Source organism: Leptidea sinapis, chromosome 6, assembly GCF_905404315.1.
Source record: "Leptidea sinapis chromosome 6, ilLepSina1.1, whole genome shotgun sequence".
Lineage (NCBI taxonomy): Eukaryota > Metazoa > Arthropoda > Insecta > Lepidoptera > Pieridae > Leptidea > Leptidea sinapis.
Genome location: NC_066270.1, coordinates 8280140 through 8298194, shown reverse-complemented (window position 1 = coordinate 8298194; position 18055 = coordinate 8280140). Strand labels below are relative to the sequence as shown.

Below are 18055 nucleotides of genomic sequence, written 5' to 3'. Positions count from 1 at the left end.
ATCGTCTTCATTTCAGAGACAGTTGTTTATCTTGCAAGATTTTTCTTCATTTTTTAAATTTCTACAAGATTTAAATATTCATCGGAATAATGATATACTTCCCTGCCATGCAGGTTCTTTTCGATGTAAATATTCTGCAATTAATGTTGTAATAGATCCAAATTTAACTTCAAAAGAGGAGGTTCATGTATTATTGTCAGAATGGTCTAATTGTAAATTTGTTTATACGGATGGCGCTAAAAACAATAATAATGTTTCTTTTGCAATCTACCTTCCTGAAATTAGGAAGGGTATTGGCTTTAAGATTAATAGATATGCCAGTATTTTTACTGCTGAAGCCGTCGCTATTCTTTTTGCTTTAAAGCATATTAAGAAACAAAATCAACTTAATAAGAAGTGGGTAATAGTTAGTGATAGTATGAGTGTGTTAAAAAGTTTGTCAAATAACAAAATGAGTGCTAACATCAATTACATCATTTTTGCTATAAAGGAATTGTGGTTCGAACTATGTTTAATCGATATTAAAGTGGATTTCGTTTGGGTCCCGTCCCATATAGGAGTAGCAGGAAACGAAAGCGCTGATTTTCTAGCTAGAACTATCATTAATATATCCGATCTATCCCTATATCCTGATTGCAAAGATCTAGACATTTACATACCATATACAGATATAATAAGTAATCTAAAACAGCGTATGACTCTTCTTTGGGGAAGATATTGGTACAATTGTACAGAAGTTGAAAATAAGGCTCATTCGTATACTTTGTTAGATAATCCCGTTAATAGCACACCCTGGTTTTGTAAGTTTAAAAATAACGCTCACAGAAAGTTCTATACTACAATAACACGAATGCGTATTGGTCACTATCGATTGAATTTTCATCTTCATCGCAAAAAAATTGTCTCCTCTCCTTTTTGTGACCATTGTAATAAGCAACAAGATCAGTCTCTGGATCACATCTTTTTTGATTGTTCGTCCTTTGGCATACAGCGCCTTGTGCTGATGGATGAGCTACTGGAAATATATGGTGCACCCAATATAATCCCGCTCTCAGTAATAGATCTATTAAAGGACACATCAACTTATATGTCCTTGTATAAATTTGTATGTAGTACTGTAAATACATTGTAATTTGTAGATACATACGTTGTAAATTTGTTTATAATTATGTAAATACGTTATAACTCGTACATATACAACTAGTAATAGCATAGCGCAATTCGCGAACTGAACGGATAATGTAAATAGGTAGGTATTATTCTAAAAAGTTATGCAAATTACACTGGATTTGACTTTAAGAAAAGGGGAAAATTATTAGAGACTATATTACTGGATTTGGACTTACTAAAAGGAAAATATGGAAAATATTCTTTAGAGAATTATACATTAACGGAAATGGTAAAATAACTGATGACTTTAAGACTGGATTGGATTTGATGAAAGAAACTACTATAAATATTCGCTATCGAATATACATAATTGGAAAAGGAAAATGGAAATAATGTAAGATGAAATGAGAAAACTGGATTGGACTTTTTGTAAAACAAAATAGTGAAAATAATAAATACCAAAGAAATGAAAATACTAACGACAAGGCAGTAAGGCCCCTGGCTATAGCCTGTTCGAAAGAATGAATTAATATTAAAAAAAAAAAGTAATTTTTGCGACTTATTCCGCTCAAAGAAGTTTGCGCTAAGTTCACACTGGCTGTTTAGAAAGTCACATGGCCGCAGCATTTTTTTTATTAGTTTTTCTTTTACATAAAACTCTTCACAGCGACAGCAGTTCTATTTTTAAAGTTCATTCCGGCCGGGAAGGTGGGAAGTAATTTGTATGAGTTTTTCCCTCTCTGTGGAGGGAAGCAGCATTTTCTACCCAATAATCAGATCAAAACAACCATAGTTTCCGAGTATGAGAAATGAAAAAGAATTTGTAATTTTTATAGAAACAAAAAATTTTAACAAATATTGATCATTTCATTGCTATATGAAATTACCTAATACTTAAATAATCATACAAAAATCGAAAGAAGTACCCGGTTACCTTGTCACACTATTGTGAGTTTAAAATATGTTTTGGTTGACACAAAACATTGTTAGTACTTAACTGAGTAAAAACATTAAAAAATATATAATTTATAAATACTTAAGATCTCTCAAGAAATCCCAGCTACCTAAAGGGCCTCAAACATAGTTTTCTATAAATTTGATAACGCTAAAGGTACCCGGGTACCTCGTCACTCTGTTAAAGGTGTTTTATTTGTCACTCACATAAGGGTTAAAATTCCTTAAAGCCCGACTAAATACAACATTTTTCTAAGAAAAGACTGAAGACAAACGCATTGTCTCAATCAAAAGTTGACGCAAAGAGTTGCAGATTCGATGTGCAGTTAAATTAGGTGAGGTTTAATTAATAGGTTCATTCCGAGATACTGTTCACTGCAATTGTAAGTGGGGTGAGTGAATAAAATAAACTCATGTACAGGGAGGCTATCCCAGGAAATAGACGCGACAATATTCGTGACAACACCGTTTCGGTCTCGATTAAGCCCAATGTACTTATTTTAATGGATAAGGAGGACAAAGGAGCATACGGGTCACATGGTGTTAAGCGACCACCGCCCACATTCTCTTGCAATCACAGGAGCGTTGTCATCCTTTAAGGAAAGTGTACGCGCTTTTTTTGAAGTCGCATCGTCCCGGAAACACCGCACAAGGAAGCTCATTCCACAGCTTTGTCGTACATGGAAGATCCTTGAACACCGCACTGTGGAGGACCGCCACACATCCAGATGGTGGGAATGATATCCTAATTTGTGTCGTGTCGTGCGAAGGTGGATTTTGGAACACTCCTCGTGATAAATGCGGTAGAAGACACACAATGCAGCGACGTCTCTACGCAACGCCAAGTGATTTAGCCGTTCACAGAGCTCAATAACTGTTACTAATCCATCACACATTCTTATAGACGAAATACCGGATAAATGTTTATCAACACATTTCTATTGCTACAGGTTGGAACAGCAGCTGATATCAGACAGCCCGCGTCCGGCATGTCCCACGACTGGGCCAAGGCTCGTGCTGGTATCAAATACTCCTACCACATTGATCTACGGGACTCATTTGGACCTTACGGATTCCTATTGCCTGGATCTCAGATAGTCGCGACAGCAAGGGAAACCTGGCAAGCTGTTCGAGCTATTGTTGATAATTTGGAATCGTGATCAGTACTTACTACATGTAAATAAATAATGATAGTAATTAGGACTTCCGAGCCTAAACATTTTGGCTGTTCTGAGTTAGTACTGGAACGAACCTCGAGTCTTAGGCTAAGATCTTAAGATCGAATAGCGTACTTAGACATTGCTCAGACTTTACTTAAGTAAAACTGACCTGAGTGTAAGCTTAGCAAATAATCTTTAAATTTCGTTTTTATAGTCATTTGACAGCTAAAATTTTGCTGAGCTTTAGCCAAGACAGCCCAATGCAAAAGTCAAGTTCGCGTTTTATCACATTCAGCTAAGTTTTACGTAAGTATAGATCTCAGCCTTAAAGAATAGACGCAAAGTAAGAAGACTAGTATCCCGTAGGCCGGCAACGCACCTGTGAGTCTTCCGGTGTGTCAGATGTTCAGGCAGACCTCGCTTTCCATTGGGTGAGCCATTCAGCCATTCGTCTTCTCCTCCAGAGCTCTGTGAATTGAGCAGTTCCTGCGGTAGAACTTCTTTATTTATATTATTGACTTATTAGGCACGTATTTAGTATAAGTATTAGTTATATTAGACATTTAGTAGCATATCAGTATTCGTTTAAATTCTCTATATGATAAGTTGAAACCTTTGACGTACATACAATAAACAACTAGAATCACAATCACGCTCAAACAAAACTTGTGTTGTGACCGCGCTTTGAATACAACGCCACGCAATGAAAAAGTGTTCAGTGAAAACCTGTCGAATTATCAGCATATCCAAACAAAAAGGATGGAGTGTCATATTTCAGCTAAGTTTTTTTTTAATTTACAAAATAATGTTACTCACTTGACGTTTTGAATGATTATGATAAATTACATTTCAATTGCTAAAACAAAATAAGAAATACAACGCCGCTCGGACATTTTTGGCGACCTTTTAATAGGTGAATTTGAGTCTATTTGTTTATAGTACGGCAATGGTTAGTCAGACTTACACACTACGGGTTCTCTAACATTGTATACAATAAAACTGTGTCGGTACTTTTAAATACTTTTGTAAACGAAATATTATTTGTTACTTCCGTGGCGGCCATGTTGGAATTTGACAACTTTTTGATACAACTTTGCGCAGTCACTGTACTTTGGCAATAACTCAATTTCTTCGTTAACTCTTTGACTTCGAATTATTCGTCATAATCAACACTGTCTGGAGTACTTCCTAATTCAAGAGCTGAATGGCTTCGACTAGGAAGTTTTTATTTTAGTATCTGCTCCGACATGCCTATTTCTGCAAATTATGCACGGGATCCCGAATGAAGAGGGAAAAGATGAAAAGGGTTGCGATATGCAGGATTGTATGCCCTAGTTATTCAATTAAAGAGCGTTGACTAATGTTTTACCCACAGACATGGATCCAAATAGATGCCGCGAGTGTAAGTACTTCGTGTGTCAAAAAGACGATAAAAAAAGGAGCAATGCACTTCCTTTGACGCTTTTATTTTATTTTTTATTATGATTAATACATTGCCGATTTAAGTAATACCGACTATTGATGTACTGAAAACGTCAACTAATAATGAGGTGAGTGGCTAAACGTTAGGCTCGATGCACTAGCATTTTTAACGACGTCACAGTAGGTACAAAAAAAAGGACACGCTTGGTTTTCATAGGAGGAATTTGCGTTATCTACTTGGATCTATGTCTGTGGTTTTACTAATACTAAATATGCTTAATGAGAAGGTAAAAATAAATATTGTTATTATTTTTACCATTTTATGTAACATGATGTTTATTCGTCGCTTTATAAGGTTGGTAACTCTCTTCTGTTATTCGTCTGGTCTGTGGTGTTCACATATCATCAGGTGACCATGAGGGTCACTGGACCATACTCTCATTTGTCCTCCTCTTCCATAAAAAACACAATGTGTCCGTGTAAATTAGTGTGAGTGCAACAGCCTCCTACATGCAAATAAAGTAAGAATTGTTGAAATAAAGCCTTTTACCACCCAATTTATCGAGTACTTTATTATATGTACTTATTATGGATTTCCGCAAAGTAACAACTATTTCAATAAAAAATACTTTGTTTACTAAAAGTGTATATTATGTACTTACCTAGGTACTATCTTATCCACAGATAATCAAAAGTATCTTATCATACTTATCGTGACAAGTACTTACTACTAGTCCTTGAAATTACTTCTGGTAGCCTTTCAACAACCTTAAAACATTGAAGTATTGTATAATAATTAAGTATAAGCATGAGATATATTTGATAAATTACGTAAGAAACTAAAACTAATGTAGATGCGGCGTTCAGGCAGCTGATGCTCTTGGGCGTGACGGGTTATCCTGCCTAAAATCGTCATGCCAGAATTGATGAAGTCATCCGCAGGGCATTTGCCGCTCTTAATATACCAGCTGTTTTAGAGTCTAATGGTATTACCCGCCGCGATGGCAAGCGTCCGGACGGAATAACGCTGGTGGCTAGGGCACGGGGAAGGGCGCTGGTGTGGGACGCGACTTGCGTCGACACTCTGGCTCCTTCTCATGTATAAGTTACGTCAGTTGGTGCGGCGGCTGCTGCTTCGACTGGTCTCAGTGAGTACATACATCTTTGTGCCGTTATTGGTGTCGAGGCACTTAGCCCGTGGGGCCCAGAGGCGCAGAGAATGTTCAAAGTACTATCTTCGCGTCTCAATAGGGCTACTGGAAACCCACGCGCTAGCAGCTATTTCGGTCAACAGATCAGGCTAGCTATCCAGCGTGGAAATGCTGCCAGTATTCTTGGTACGCTTCCACGTAATAATAGTTCTAATTTTATGTAGTCATAGTATTGTAAATATAGTTAAACTTATAAGATTTACTAAAACTTCATTAAGTATTCAAGAATATTATTAACTTTAAACTTTGATGAAGGATTGATCTCCGCTGCACTCCAACTAGATACCGCACTACCTAAGAACAATAACATTCATTTTGTAACATTCGCTTCGTGTTATTTTGAAATTAATAAAATACAAAATACTTACGGATGATGTTTTATTCCAGTGTTTTCTTATTTCTTGTAGTATTCTGTAAAAATCAAATTTTTAGATCGCATGGAACGCGCGAGGTCGTGGGTTCGAGTCCCGCATCGTTCATAAAATTTTGTTATCATATTTGTGTCTGATCCAGCGTTCGGAACCGTACGATAATTATCGTACACATACGATAATTTTGTGCCTACGTACGATGTACGATAGCATATTATTATCGTACGCAGATTGTAGGATAATTTCTATCATGATGCAAAATTTGAGAATTTATATTATTTCACTCATGCGTTGATAGTCTAAATCGCAGTAGCATGATTTTATTTTGTCCAATAAAATCTTGGGAATATACCGGAAAATACAAGTTCTCTATTCCTATTGGTCCTTACGATCCGCTCTACTAAGTTTCACCACTGCCGATACTGTAACTTTATCCAGCGCCTGCTGTAGACGCTTTCTTATTGGTTAGTATAGCATCTACCAATGCGAACAAGAGAATATAAGTTCGATATTTCGATTATGTTCACACTTCATATGTATCGTATATTTTGTGTAGAAAAGTTGGCAGTTATTTCGTTATATTATTATGATTATATGTCTGTATTCGCTCTGACAAACGGAATTATTCAAATTAAGTGAAGAAAGAAGTAATTTTCTAGAGCAGCAATGATTATTTATCTATAATAGACATTATCCTAAAAAATACGATAATTTCGATCCATGTACGATAATTTTACGCCCCTGGTACGATAGTCAGTCCACTTCAAGTTGCTAACGCTGGTCTGATCCTAGAAGTGAGGGTTATCACTTTGTAACACAACAAATTGTTTAGAATAATATAGATTATAAAGTACTGTTAAAATCTTAGTGTCAATAGGCATAAGTCAATTGTCAAATCATATGACATTGGCAACAATATTTGTTTATGTTTATGACAGTTAAGTATTTATTTTGAAATTATTTTCAAAAAATCAAGCTTTTATTTAAAAAGTTTATACTTGAAAGTTACAACGTTATTTGATGCTGTGAAGCTGTTTTTATGAATCCAGTACATAGTTTATAAATTTATTATTGTTCATCATGGAAGTTAATCCTGCTGAAACATCAGAATTACTAATCAGTAATACAGATCCTGCAAGCTTTGATGTAACGGTAGGAGCGTTATTAATTGGAGTAGGTGCTGAAAAATACATACCAATATTCAGGTGAGATTCATTTTATGTGTTCGTAAATACAACATTTATATAATATAGTTGGGTGGTGGTTACTCACTGCAACTCCAATTCTCTTTTGAGCATATTTTGATTAAAAGTTTATTGCAAGTAGTTTGTTACCTTATAATTTTTTTTATAATGCATTCCTACCACCTACCCAGATTATTATCATCATAAACAGTCATAACAACATCAATTTATATATTTCATGTAAATATTTCAATTTAGTGTTTTATTTCTAGCACGATTTTAAATCAATTTTATAATTTAGTGCACCTACAAATCTAAAATTATACCATATATATAATAAATTAAAAGTAATTTATGTTATAGTAACCTTTAGCACACAAACATATTTTTACAATTCTGAATTTCATAACATATTTATTTGTACATTTTCTGGGATGTTGATGTAAAAGCATATACATTGCCCAGCATGTTTTACTAAATTGACTTAACCAAGTAGTAGCCATAACAAACTTATGTTTATTCCTGGGTTTAACATTATGTTTACCATATAATATAACAGTTTCTAGAAAATTGGTAATGTGCCTACATACATTGATTATCAAGGTGTGCGACCCTTTAGGATATCAATAAGATTTAAATGTAATTTAACTAGGACATTATGTTAGAAATTATTGTAATCTGTTTGGCTTGCCTGAATAAATAAATTAATTAAAAATACATACATTATAGTATCAAGAATATATTAAGAGGTAACACTTTTAAGTGTGTATTTTTGTAAATATTTCTCTTAATGGCCTATGTTTTCATTTCAGAAAACACAACATTGGGCAATGTACACTTATGGAATTGAATGATGAAGATTTAATAAAACTAGGAATTGATGATATTGATATACGAAAGAAGTTGATTGATGAAGTGAAGAATTTACCAATTTATCGAGAACAATCTAATAACTTGTAAGAATGACAATTCTAACAAACTCCTCTGTTGAGTGGAAATAGCTATTGAGGAATGAGTAGAGGGCTCAATTTTGTGACCAAATATTACATCTATTACTTCCACATCTTTAGTTGGACAAAATATTATTAATATGGAATCAACACATACATTATATTTATTTTTAATGATTAATTTTTGGTAAAGACACATAACAGTGGAAGGCTCCATTGCACAGGATGCCATCTATATTATGAATACCACAACAGTGACTGTTTCTGCTGTGAAGCAGTAATGTATAAGAAATATTGTGTTTCGATCTGAAAGGTGCTGTAGCTAGTGAAATTACTGGGCATATGAGACTTAACATCTTATGTCTCAAGGTGACAAGCATAGTAGTATTACCACTTAAGGTTTTTCAAGAATCCTGAGCAGCACTTGGTCATGTTCATTTTTTAACATTCCAAAGAGATGTTTGAGCTAAATCCACCACATGTCCCAACATTGGATATCATATTCACCATCTGGATATATATGGTGTTCCTCTAACCTCTGGTTTTCGAGGAACTTTCAGTGATAAACAACCAAACTGTCGAATGTCTATCCCCCTGTCGATAAAATCCCTTTACACTGTTTCCAGAACAATATGACATAGGTGCTTTCTAAAAGCAGTTTGTATACTTTCCTAAAAGACCAGCAACACTTCAGTGGTTCTCTAATATTCCAGGAGAATGTGGTGGGCAGTGACCTCTTACCATTAGGTGATCCATACTCTTGTTTGTCTCTTCTGAATTGAACCTCTTTTGATGACGAAACTCTTCGTCAATATATAGTTAAGAGCCTTGTAATAAATCTATTCATACATACTAGGATAGAGCATTAATGGTGCAGAGAAACACCACATACCAATGTGTTTCCTATTTCGAATTTTTACTCTGGGGCAAAACATTGTCTAAAATATATACACACCTGTGAAGTAAAAGTAATCACACTGGGCCAGAGTCTTTAATTAAAATTGATGAGCTCCAAAGTGCTCTAAATCAGGGTTGTTTTCACACAAAATAGGCACATATTAGATATTGAGTTGCACAAAAATGCTTGTGAATGTCTAAAGTTATAACCTACCTATAAGAGTCATTCGAGGGTACAAGCAGGATTGAGAAGGATATTTTACACTAGACCTTGACAATTGTTACACACATGTCAGGTAATAAGTATTAGAGAAAGGCCTACAATACAGTAAAATTTTATAGCTTTTGAATCACTGGAACTTGAGGTGTTAAGGGAAGTCCTGAAAGATCTAGGAGTTACAAATAAATATGCTTTGATACTCCAAATGCATATAAAACAGCAAAGAAAAATAAAACTGAATAAATAGGGTAAGGAATTCAAATTGAAAACAGGTGTTCGCCAGAGAGATCCTGTTTCACCCCAAACTCTTTACAGCTGCTCTTGGGGTAATCTGCCGCCACCTGGATTGCGAAAAGTAATCAATCGAGACTAACTGTAACCCTTAAAAAATGTAACAAATGCTATGTGACCTGGACAGAGTTAGCTGCAAAGCAGGTTTAGTCACACACAAAAACGAACAAAGAAAGCGAGATAGGTCACATGAAAAAGAGTTAATAAAAGTTGTCATTGTCAAGATTGGTAGTGACAGAGAAGAATAGTTACAGTTGGAGGAGGTCTTTGTCCAAATAAGTACACAGACTGCAGAAAATTACAGAAGGTGGCAGGCATGGGGTACTAAAGATGTCAATGTCAGAGGGCAATCCGTGAGAACCATATTAGTATAGTCCGACAACTTCCTGCTCGACCATCCCTTCCACGAACTACCCGCTGACATCTTTCGTTCACCGTCCCCAGCCACCGTCTTTCACCGCGTGAGACGGTCGCGCACGTAGTTGTCGGACTATCGTTAAAGTTTATATTTTTATTGTTCTTTTCTAACTGTATAAAAGGCTTCATTATTATACCTACCTATAGTGTATTCTATGTTGCAGATGTAATACAGAACCTAATTTGGGGCCTTTGGAAATAATACAAGTACTTGAAGAAAGCTCCCAGCATTTGTACAGATTGCACTTAAGTATGATGGCAAACAACATTTCACTAAAGAAATCTAAGAGAGTGACGGATTGTTTGATACATCAAGACATATATGCATCTGATGTGTGCCTCTGTACATTGAGCCATATGAACAATTTATTAAATTCTATGGAGTTGGCATTACATACAAAATTTAAGGTGCCTTATTTTTATACTTTATCACAGCTCTATGTCACTAAAATTAGATTAAATGTATATATTTAATATCGGCATAAGGTATCAGCAGTCATACCTGTTTTTTATAGAAGAGGAGGAAAAACAAATGTACGCGGGTCACCTGGTGTTACTTGATCACCGCCCCCCACATTTTCTTGCAATACCAGAGGAATGACCGGAGAGGAGCGTTGATGGCCTTTAAGAAAGGTTACGCGGTTTTTTTGAAGGTACACATGTCGTATCGTCCCTGTAACATTATAAGGAAGCTCATTACACAGCTTGGTTGTATGTGGAAGAAAGATCTTTAAAAACTGCACCATGGAGGAATACTACACTTTCAGATTGAATTGGTGATGACATTCTAATTTGTGGCTTGTCGTATGAAGGTGGAATTCGTCAACAGGAATCATGTCAAACAACTCTTCGGAACACTCCACATGATAGATGCGGTAAAAGACACACAATGAAGCGACGAATTCTAGCAGCACTGCGTTACACGCGGTCATATGGTTCGTACTGATACTGGGGTGCGCCAGACTATGAATGTCAGCAATACTCCAAATGTGGCCGGACCTGCGCTTTGTAGAGCGCTAGAATGTGGGCCGGCTTAAAGTATTGCCGTGCTCTATTTATGACGCCCAGCTTCTTTGAAACAAATTTGGCTTTGCCCTCCAGATGACCGCGGACTTGGCAATCGCTCGAGATTTCGAGACCCAGTATTCCGATACTAGGCGAGGCTTTAAGGGAAATGTTATCGAAGAGCGGTGATACGAGAAATGCGGCTTTTTAATGGTAAACTCGAAAACATGAGTCTTCTAGGGGTTAAATTGGACAAAGTTCATTTTACCCCATTCCGCGACCTTCTCAAGAGAGAACTTGATAGAAACAGAAATTTCTCCCGGCACTGGTCGACGATTTCCCGAGAGAGACCTGCATGGCTAGTGTATATGGCATCTCCAGAACTGTCGTCTGCATAGCAATGTACGAGGGCTGCACTAAAAGTATCGGGAATGGAATATTTCCACTGTTCCTGTCATATTAAAATCTTTTTAATTGAAAACTCCTTGGTTTTAAAAATCGAATACCATTTATTTATTTAAAAAAAGATTCCCAGTCTGGTCACAAGGTCTTTTCAAACTGAGCGATGATTTATTATGACTTTCGAAGTGGTTTAACACAAAAACAGTGTGTTGACCGGATGATTTCTGCATTTGGTGATGAAGCCCTATCCAAAACCACAATTTATCGCTGGTTTGCTGAATTTCAACGTGGACGTGTCAAGCTCAGTGATGATCCCCGTCAAGGTCGTCCAAAAACTGCAGTCACCAAAGAAAACGTTGATGCTGTGCGTAAGCTGATTGAGGAAGATCGACATGTGACACACCGCGAAATTCAGGCAACTTTAGATATTGGCATGAGTCAAAATATTGGTTAAATAAATAAATAAATGAAATACAAATAATCTTGCATGAACAATTAGGTGTAAAAAAGTTGTTTTCCCGATGGATACCGCATTTGCATAGCAAAAAGCGGCTCGCGTTACTTGGTGCGTCAGAACTCTCGAAAGATTCCACGCAGGATCCTCAAATGCTGTGTACAACATCGTATCAGGTGACGAATCCTGGATATACGCGTACGAACCCGAAACAATAAACCAGTCACGAGTTTGGGTGTTCGAAAATGAGTTAAAGCCAACAAAAATTGTTCGTTCACGGAGTGTTGCAAAAAAAATGGTGGCCACGTGTCGCCAAAACCGGCCATGTTGCGACTATTCCTCTTGAGTAACAAATAACGGTTAATGCAGAATGGTATATATGCTAGCATTTGTTTGCCACAGGTCGTTTCTGAACTCCGTAAAGAGAACTGGAACCGCGACATCATCCTCCATCACGACAATGCGAGTTCTCACACTGCGCACAGAACAAAAGAGTTTTTAGAGCAAGAAAACATAGAATTTTTAGACCATCCGCCGTACAGCCCCGACCTAAGCCCTAATGATTTCTATACTTTCCCTAAAATAAAGAATAAATTGCGTGGTCAGAGATTTTCATCAACTGAAGAAGCTGAAGACGCCTACAAAACGGCCATTTTGGAGACCCCAACTTCCGAATGGAATGGTTGCTTCAATGATTAGCTCCATCGTATGGAAGAATGTGTCAAATTTCGCAGAGAATACTTATAAAAAGCAATCGAAAAGTAATAAATACATTTTTAAATAGTAATGTTGTGTCACTTCCTTGATTCCCGAAATTTTCAGTGCCGCCCTCGTATGTTGGAGAGGTCAAAAATATAATAGATATGCAGAAGAAACAGTAGTAATAATATAATAAATATTTATTCATTGGAGAAACGTACAGATTTTTTTTAAAAACATGCTGGTAACAGTTCTATTCTTATTGAAAAATGATTGTTTTTTTTTATAATACACACAGATACTTATGAATAGGTGACTGGAATTATTACGATAATTCACAATAAAAGTAAAATATATTTGAAATGGTGTCAATGTGTGTTAACTAGTGACTTTGCATTTTTAGAGTTTGTCTTCAAAATCGTCTGAGAGAAGAAATAAAAAGATACTCGTCGGTGCGTTTGGAACCATAGCTGTTGGTGTGCTGTCGGTACTTTTCATCCGTTCCTTAAAGCACATGTAGGTTCCTAGATTTAGAGTAAGAAACCAAATGTTACCTCCATTGAAGTCAACATATCAGATCACTGTAATGTGTTTATGAAAAACATGTTTCTATTTGTACATAAAACTTGTAAGACCCAATATTTGTTAAGATTATAGTTTCTCAGTCAACGTGATAATGAACATTGAGCAATGTGAAAATTGTTGTTACAAAATGATTGTTGAATAAAGAGTTTTATATGGAAAAATTATCTGTATTATATGTTTAGCATGTTAGTCATGATATCTGTGTTATATTATACAGATCTAATTAAATTTTAATTTGCAACTGGTAGGTATTGCACCAGAATAGCACCACCCCATCTCCTCCCGTGAGTGTCGTAAGAGTCGAATAAGGAACGGAGGGTGGGCGGCAGCATCTTTCGTTAAGAGCACCTCCATCTACTGCGATCGCCGACCCGCCTGCCAAGCGTGGCGATTATGGCAAAACCTCCCAAAAATGATAGACACTTTTAGGCCCCGGCCTGCAGTCCTCGGCAGCCCTGCTCGTAAAAAATCTCAGATACTACCCTCAAATTGATGGATGTAAGACGCCAAATGACCTTTCAGTCTCCGGACGATGCTTCCCAGTATAGGCAGCTAAATAGACAGATCTCCAAGTCACAATACAGATTTATCTATCTAGTAATTTATCTCTATCTGTAGATAGTATATTGGGAACGGCTGTTAGAGAGTTTCGCTAGGCTGATTGAAATCGATATAAAAATTACACTTATGAGTTAAGAATGTCAAAAGTTGCAAGCATTTGTTAATATTTACCACCTTCTGAAAAGGTTGAGCTGTAATGTGAAGAAGTAGCAAGAAACTCATTGCAACTCTTTTAAATCAGCATTGACTCGAAGTGCGCTCGGACAGAACCCGAGAGGCGTGGGTTCGAATCCCGCAGCGTTACAAATTTAATTTGCATAACATTGACTTGAATTTTACAAATTATTTTAATTATAATCTACGTAGATGTTATGCAACAAAAAACTCAAATACCGAAATAAAGGTACTCAATGACTATATAAGGGGCAAACGGGCAAGAGGCTTACGTGATGGAACGTGGTGAGGCAACCGCCCATGGGACCATGTCCCTAAGTCGGGTCGATACACCCGGACAAAACTGCAGCCGGTAATTGATTCCACAAGTGACGGTTCAAAGCAATGATATTTAAAAGTAAAGATAGGTTACATAGACAACATTTGGTGTTTGTAAAATGATACACTAACGCACACATGAATAATTTAACATTGCAATAGCACCCTACATTACGATTACACGTCAAAGAAGGATAGTAAATACAATTGGGTTTTTGAAAAAAAAAAAATATTGATTTTTTTTATGTATTTTAAAACTTTATTATTAATAATATTGATATTTAATGCAAAAAACTTCAAAAAAAAATTTTTTTCAATTAATTATAAACAATTAAAAATTGATGAAATTTAAATAAAAATCACGTGACTATAAACGCGCCATGATTGGTCACCATAGTTGTGACGTCATAATGTTATAGCTATTTAATAATAGTACAGCGTTTACGGCTATTACACGTGTCTAGACAATAATATTAAAAATTTATTGCTAAAATACGAGTTGTTAGTTGGTTTCGATTAGCTATGTGTGATAAAGGATTTATTAAGGCAAAGTCTGATAATATTCCTGATGTTGATATATTTATGATCACCGATTTTTTAAAAAATGACGTTCGGTTTAATTCTGCTGAAGTTCGAGGTGCCAAGGCATCAAGGTAAGTTTGTTAAAAAATAATATAATAAATGAAAATATTTAATTATTTATTCTCCATTACATTAAATATAATTATTTATTTCATAAATTGCAGAGCATCGCGTGAGAGTTACGGCGACAAAGCTATAGGTTATGTTCAACTAAGTCGTAAAAATAATATTTGTATTGTGAAAGGACGGGTATGTCCAGAACACCGAGTTCGGAGTAAAGCTTATTCAGTTACTTTAACTATTAATGAAAAGTCAAAAAAAATTCGATTTTGTTTGGGGATTATCACGGTGAGTGCACCGTGATAATAAGCAGTGGCTTGAAACCATTTATTTCGACGTTTGTCATCTTGGGGAACATTTAAAAACATTTTATCAGGAGTTGCCTTTGTAGTATTCTTACATAATGGTACAAAACAAGAACGATAACATTTGAGGTTCGACATTTTTAATATAAATTTAAATATTTAATAATGACAACAAAATTAAATAGATCAAAACACTGTATTTATTATTTTTCTATCAACTGCAATGAGTGAAAACTAACATTATGACGTCACACGCGCTCGGGTTTGTTCGGGAGTTGTCGGCGTGTCTTCGGTACTGGATTCAAAATTTTTTTTTATTTTGAAATAACTTTTGAATTATTGCGAAAAAAAAAATAGTTTTGTTATAAAACTAATATATAATCTTTCCATTTATCACAAAAAAAATTTTTTTCAAAAACCCAATTATCGTAAGTGAAAAAGAGATAACTCCAATTTGCTAATTGCTTCCTATTTGTATAGAAAAAATACAGTTAATTTATCAGATATGATATTTTACCGTACACTGTGATTTATGCCTAAATTACGATTCATTCATGAGTTCATGTAGTAAAAGCTGTAAAGTAGTAAAACTGCATTGAAATTATGTAGATAATGTGTCATTGATTTTATAAAAAAATAATTTAATATTTATTATAATGTATAGCCACATTGATGATATCAATTATTTATACATAAAATAATAAAAAACATACAGACACCAAAAGAAAAACGGAAGGTCTCTACATCTACAGTATCTACATTTTTACAATTTTGCTAACGACGGCTCCCAAAAAGTTTTAACATTACAATTATTATTTTTTGTATCTTATATTATTTATGAATTTCTTTTTGTTGAGGGTTTATTACAATAAGGTAATGAGAGAAGATGATGATGATCCATTGATTCTTCTGCAGTTAGCTTAGGAATATACTGAAAGGGACAGTGTTACTGAAAAAACTCCTACGTAAACAAATAGCACTCACTGTCTACATCCGCTACCTACCCTAAAACTTGTTTTAGTAGTTTGATAGTTCAGCTACCTATATACGCACTTGTTTATTAAAAAATATTACATTTCGTATTACATTCACTGCAACAACGTCTTTTTACATCATTTCCTAAAATATTCTACCTCGATCATCCCGCAACAGACAGCATCAATTTTGTCATTTCTGTACGTTAATCTATGATCGGCTTGGCGGCGATCGGCCTTGTCATGGCGACTTATGTATTTTGTTAGATAAATAATGAAATCAAATAAAATGTTATAATTCATGATTTCTTAACTGTGGTATGTATATCTATTATTTTTTTACTTTTGTAATTAGTGCATCTTCCCATAACACAAGACGGCATTTTAGTGTTGTACCTATATCAAATTGTAAGCAATTCTGTCAACAACAAACGCTTGTGTACCGTTTTCGCATCGAGAGAGCGACTACGACCAAATGAACCAATTGACTCCATTTAGGCGATTGATTTTCGGCGGGCTACTGACATATCTACCTCTTTTAATACTATAATATCATTGGTTCAAGGCAAGAAATTTCTCGCCGAATGCCAGACGTCAACATGATCAATTTTTTATTTTGACATATGTCTGATGGTGGAATTAGCTGCTGGTAATACCTGAACAACTCCTCTGAGCAGTCCCCGTGATAAATGCGGTACAAAACTCACATCTCTACGCAACGCCAAATATCAAGCCAATGGAATATCACTTGATCGTCGATGTTTCAAGACGCTCTTCGTTGTGTGCGGTCATATGGAAGATGTTGGTTCTGGGGAGCGTCCGCCCAAAGGTAAGAACAGTACTCCATGTGAGGCCGAAATTGTGCCTTATAACACATAAGTTAGTAAAATAAATTTTATTTTAAAAAAGAAAAAGAACACTAAAGTTTGTTGAGCACCTACAGTAGGTAAATGCATTTACCTACTAAGTATGCTGGATGACTGAGATAGACTAGATATCGATCTATTGTGAAAAATGTTGCAATCGTCTTGTATGGTCTCGCCGGCAAACAAAATATATATTAGTAGTGTTGAGAAGGGACGAGAACGTTTACTTCCGCTCTACATTAACAGAGTAAAGGGCTCGGTCAAAATTCAACTACATTTTCTTTTTCTTAAAAAGATTCGAATCTTTCTGTTATAATTAGGTAACACACTAAATAGGTATAGGAACCTAGGAGGTAGGTCCTCATAGGTTCAATATCATAAGGCTACCTCGTTATTTGGGTTGAAATGTTAGTGGGTTATTAGACGTATTACACATACACAGGAAGACAAAATACATAAAAAATACAACTATTAATCAGCTAGGTACGTTATTTGATTATTTTTGTAGGTAGTTAGTTTAAAGCGCAAAAGGAATGGAATACAGTACGTGCAAGAATCATTAAAGGTGCGTACAGATTGGTAAAACGTAACATGAAATGTAACTTGCAATGAAAGAATTCTCCGTACACATTGCTACAATGTATGGTCAACAGTAACACTTTATTACACACTTACTTTCTAACAATTTCTCATAGTTTGGACGTCTTGTGGGCGCAGAATGAGCATTTCCCGCGCACGTTACGAGCATTAGTAGCCGCACGGACAATCTAGTTTTCGGAAATCAGCACGTGCGCGCAATGAACATGTAGAGACAAGAGGCCACATCGTAGAGTGACAGATGAGTGAGGCCTAGATACATACAGAGTTCGTGAAATTCTATGGA

General features: G+C 35.6%; 2 protein-coding genes across 4 annotated transcripts in view; both read left to right on the top strand.

Annotated features, from left to right (window-relative positions):
- The window catches only part of LOC126964987 (carboxypeptidase B-like), a 43033-nt gene extending 36809 nt beyond the window's left edge, over window positions 1–6224 (top strand). For all 3 annotated transcript variants that reach the window (XM_050808372.1, XM_050808371.1, XM_050808373.1), the window contains one exon: window positions 3015–6224. In XM_050808372.1, the coding sequence (XP_050664329.1) occupies window positions 3015–3224 (210 nt within the window). In that variant the 3' untranslated portion in view covers window positions 3225–6224. The remainder of the gene's footprint in view (window positions 1–3014) is intronic.
- A 926-nt stretch (window positions 6225–7150) lies between these two features.
- LOC126965109 (uncharacterized) lies at window positions 7151–13494 on the top strand. The gene is made up of 4 exons (XM_050808574.1): window positions 7151–7433; window positions 8225–8368; window positions 10352–10595; window positions 13151–13494. Exons 1-4 carry the CDS (start codon window positions 7309–7311, stop codon window positions 13265–13267), a joined length of 630 nt encoding a protein of 209 aa, XP_050664531.1. The 5' UTR covers window positions 7151–7308; the 3' UTR covers window positions 13268–13494.
- Window positions 13495–18055: the final 4561 nt, after the last annotated feature.

Bases quoted from the DNA above. Each gene is read 5' to 3' on its own strand.
- LOC126965109 (XM_050808574.1), top strand. From the start codon at position 7,309: ATGGAAGTTAATCCTGCTGAAACATCAGAATTACTAATCAGTAATACA. The intron at 7,434-8,224 runs GTGAGATTCATT...TTTTCATTTCAG, and splicing joins AAATACATACCAATATTCAG to AAAACACAACATTGGGCAAT. The intron at 10,596-13,150 runs GTGCCTTATTTT...TTGCATTTTTAG, and splicing joins CATTACATACAAAATTTAAG to AGTTTGTCTTCAAAATCGTC.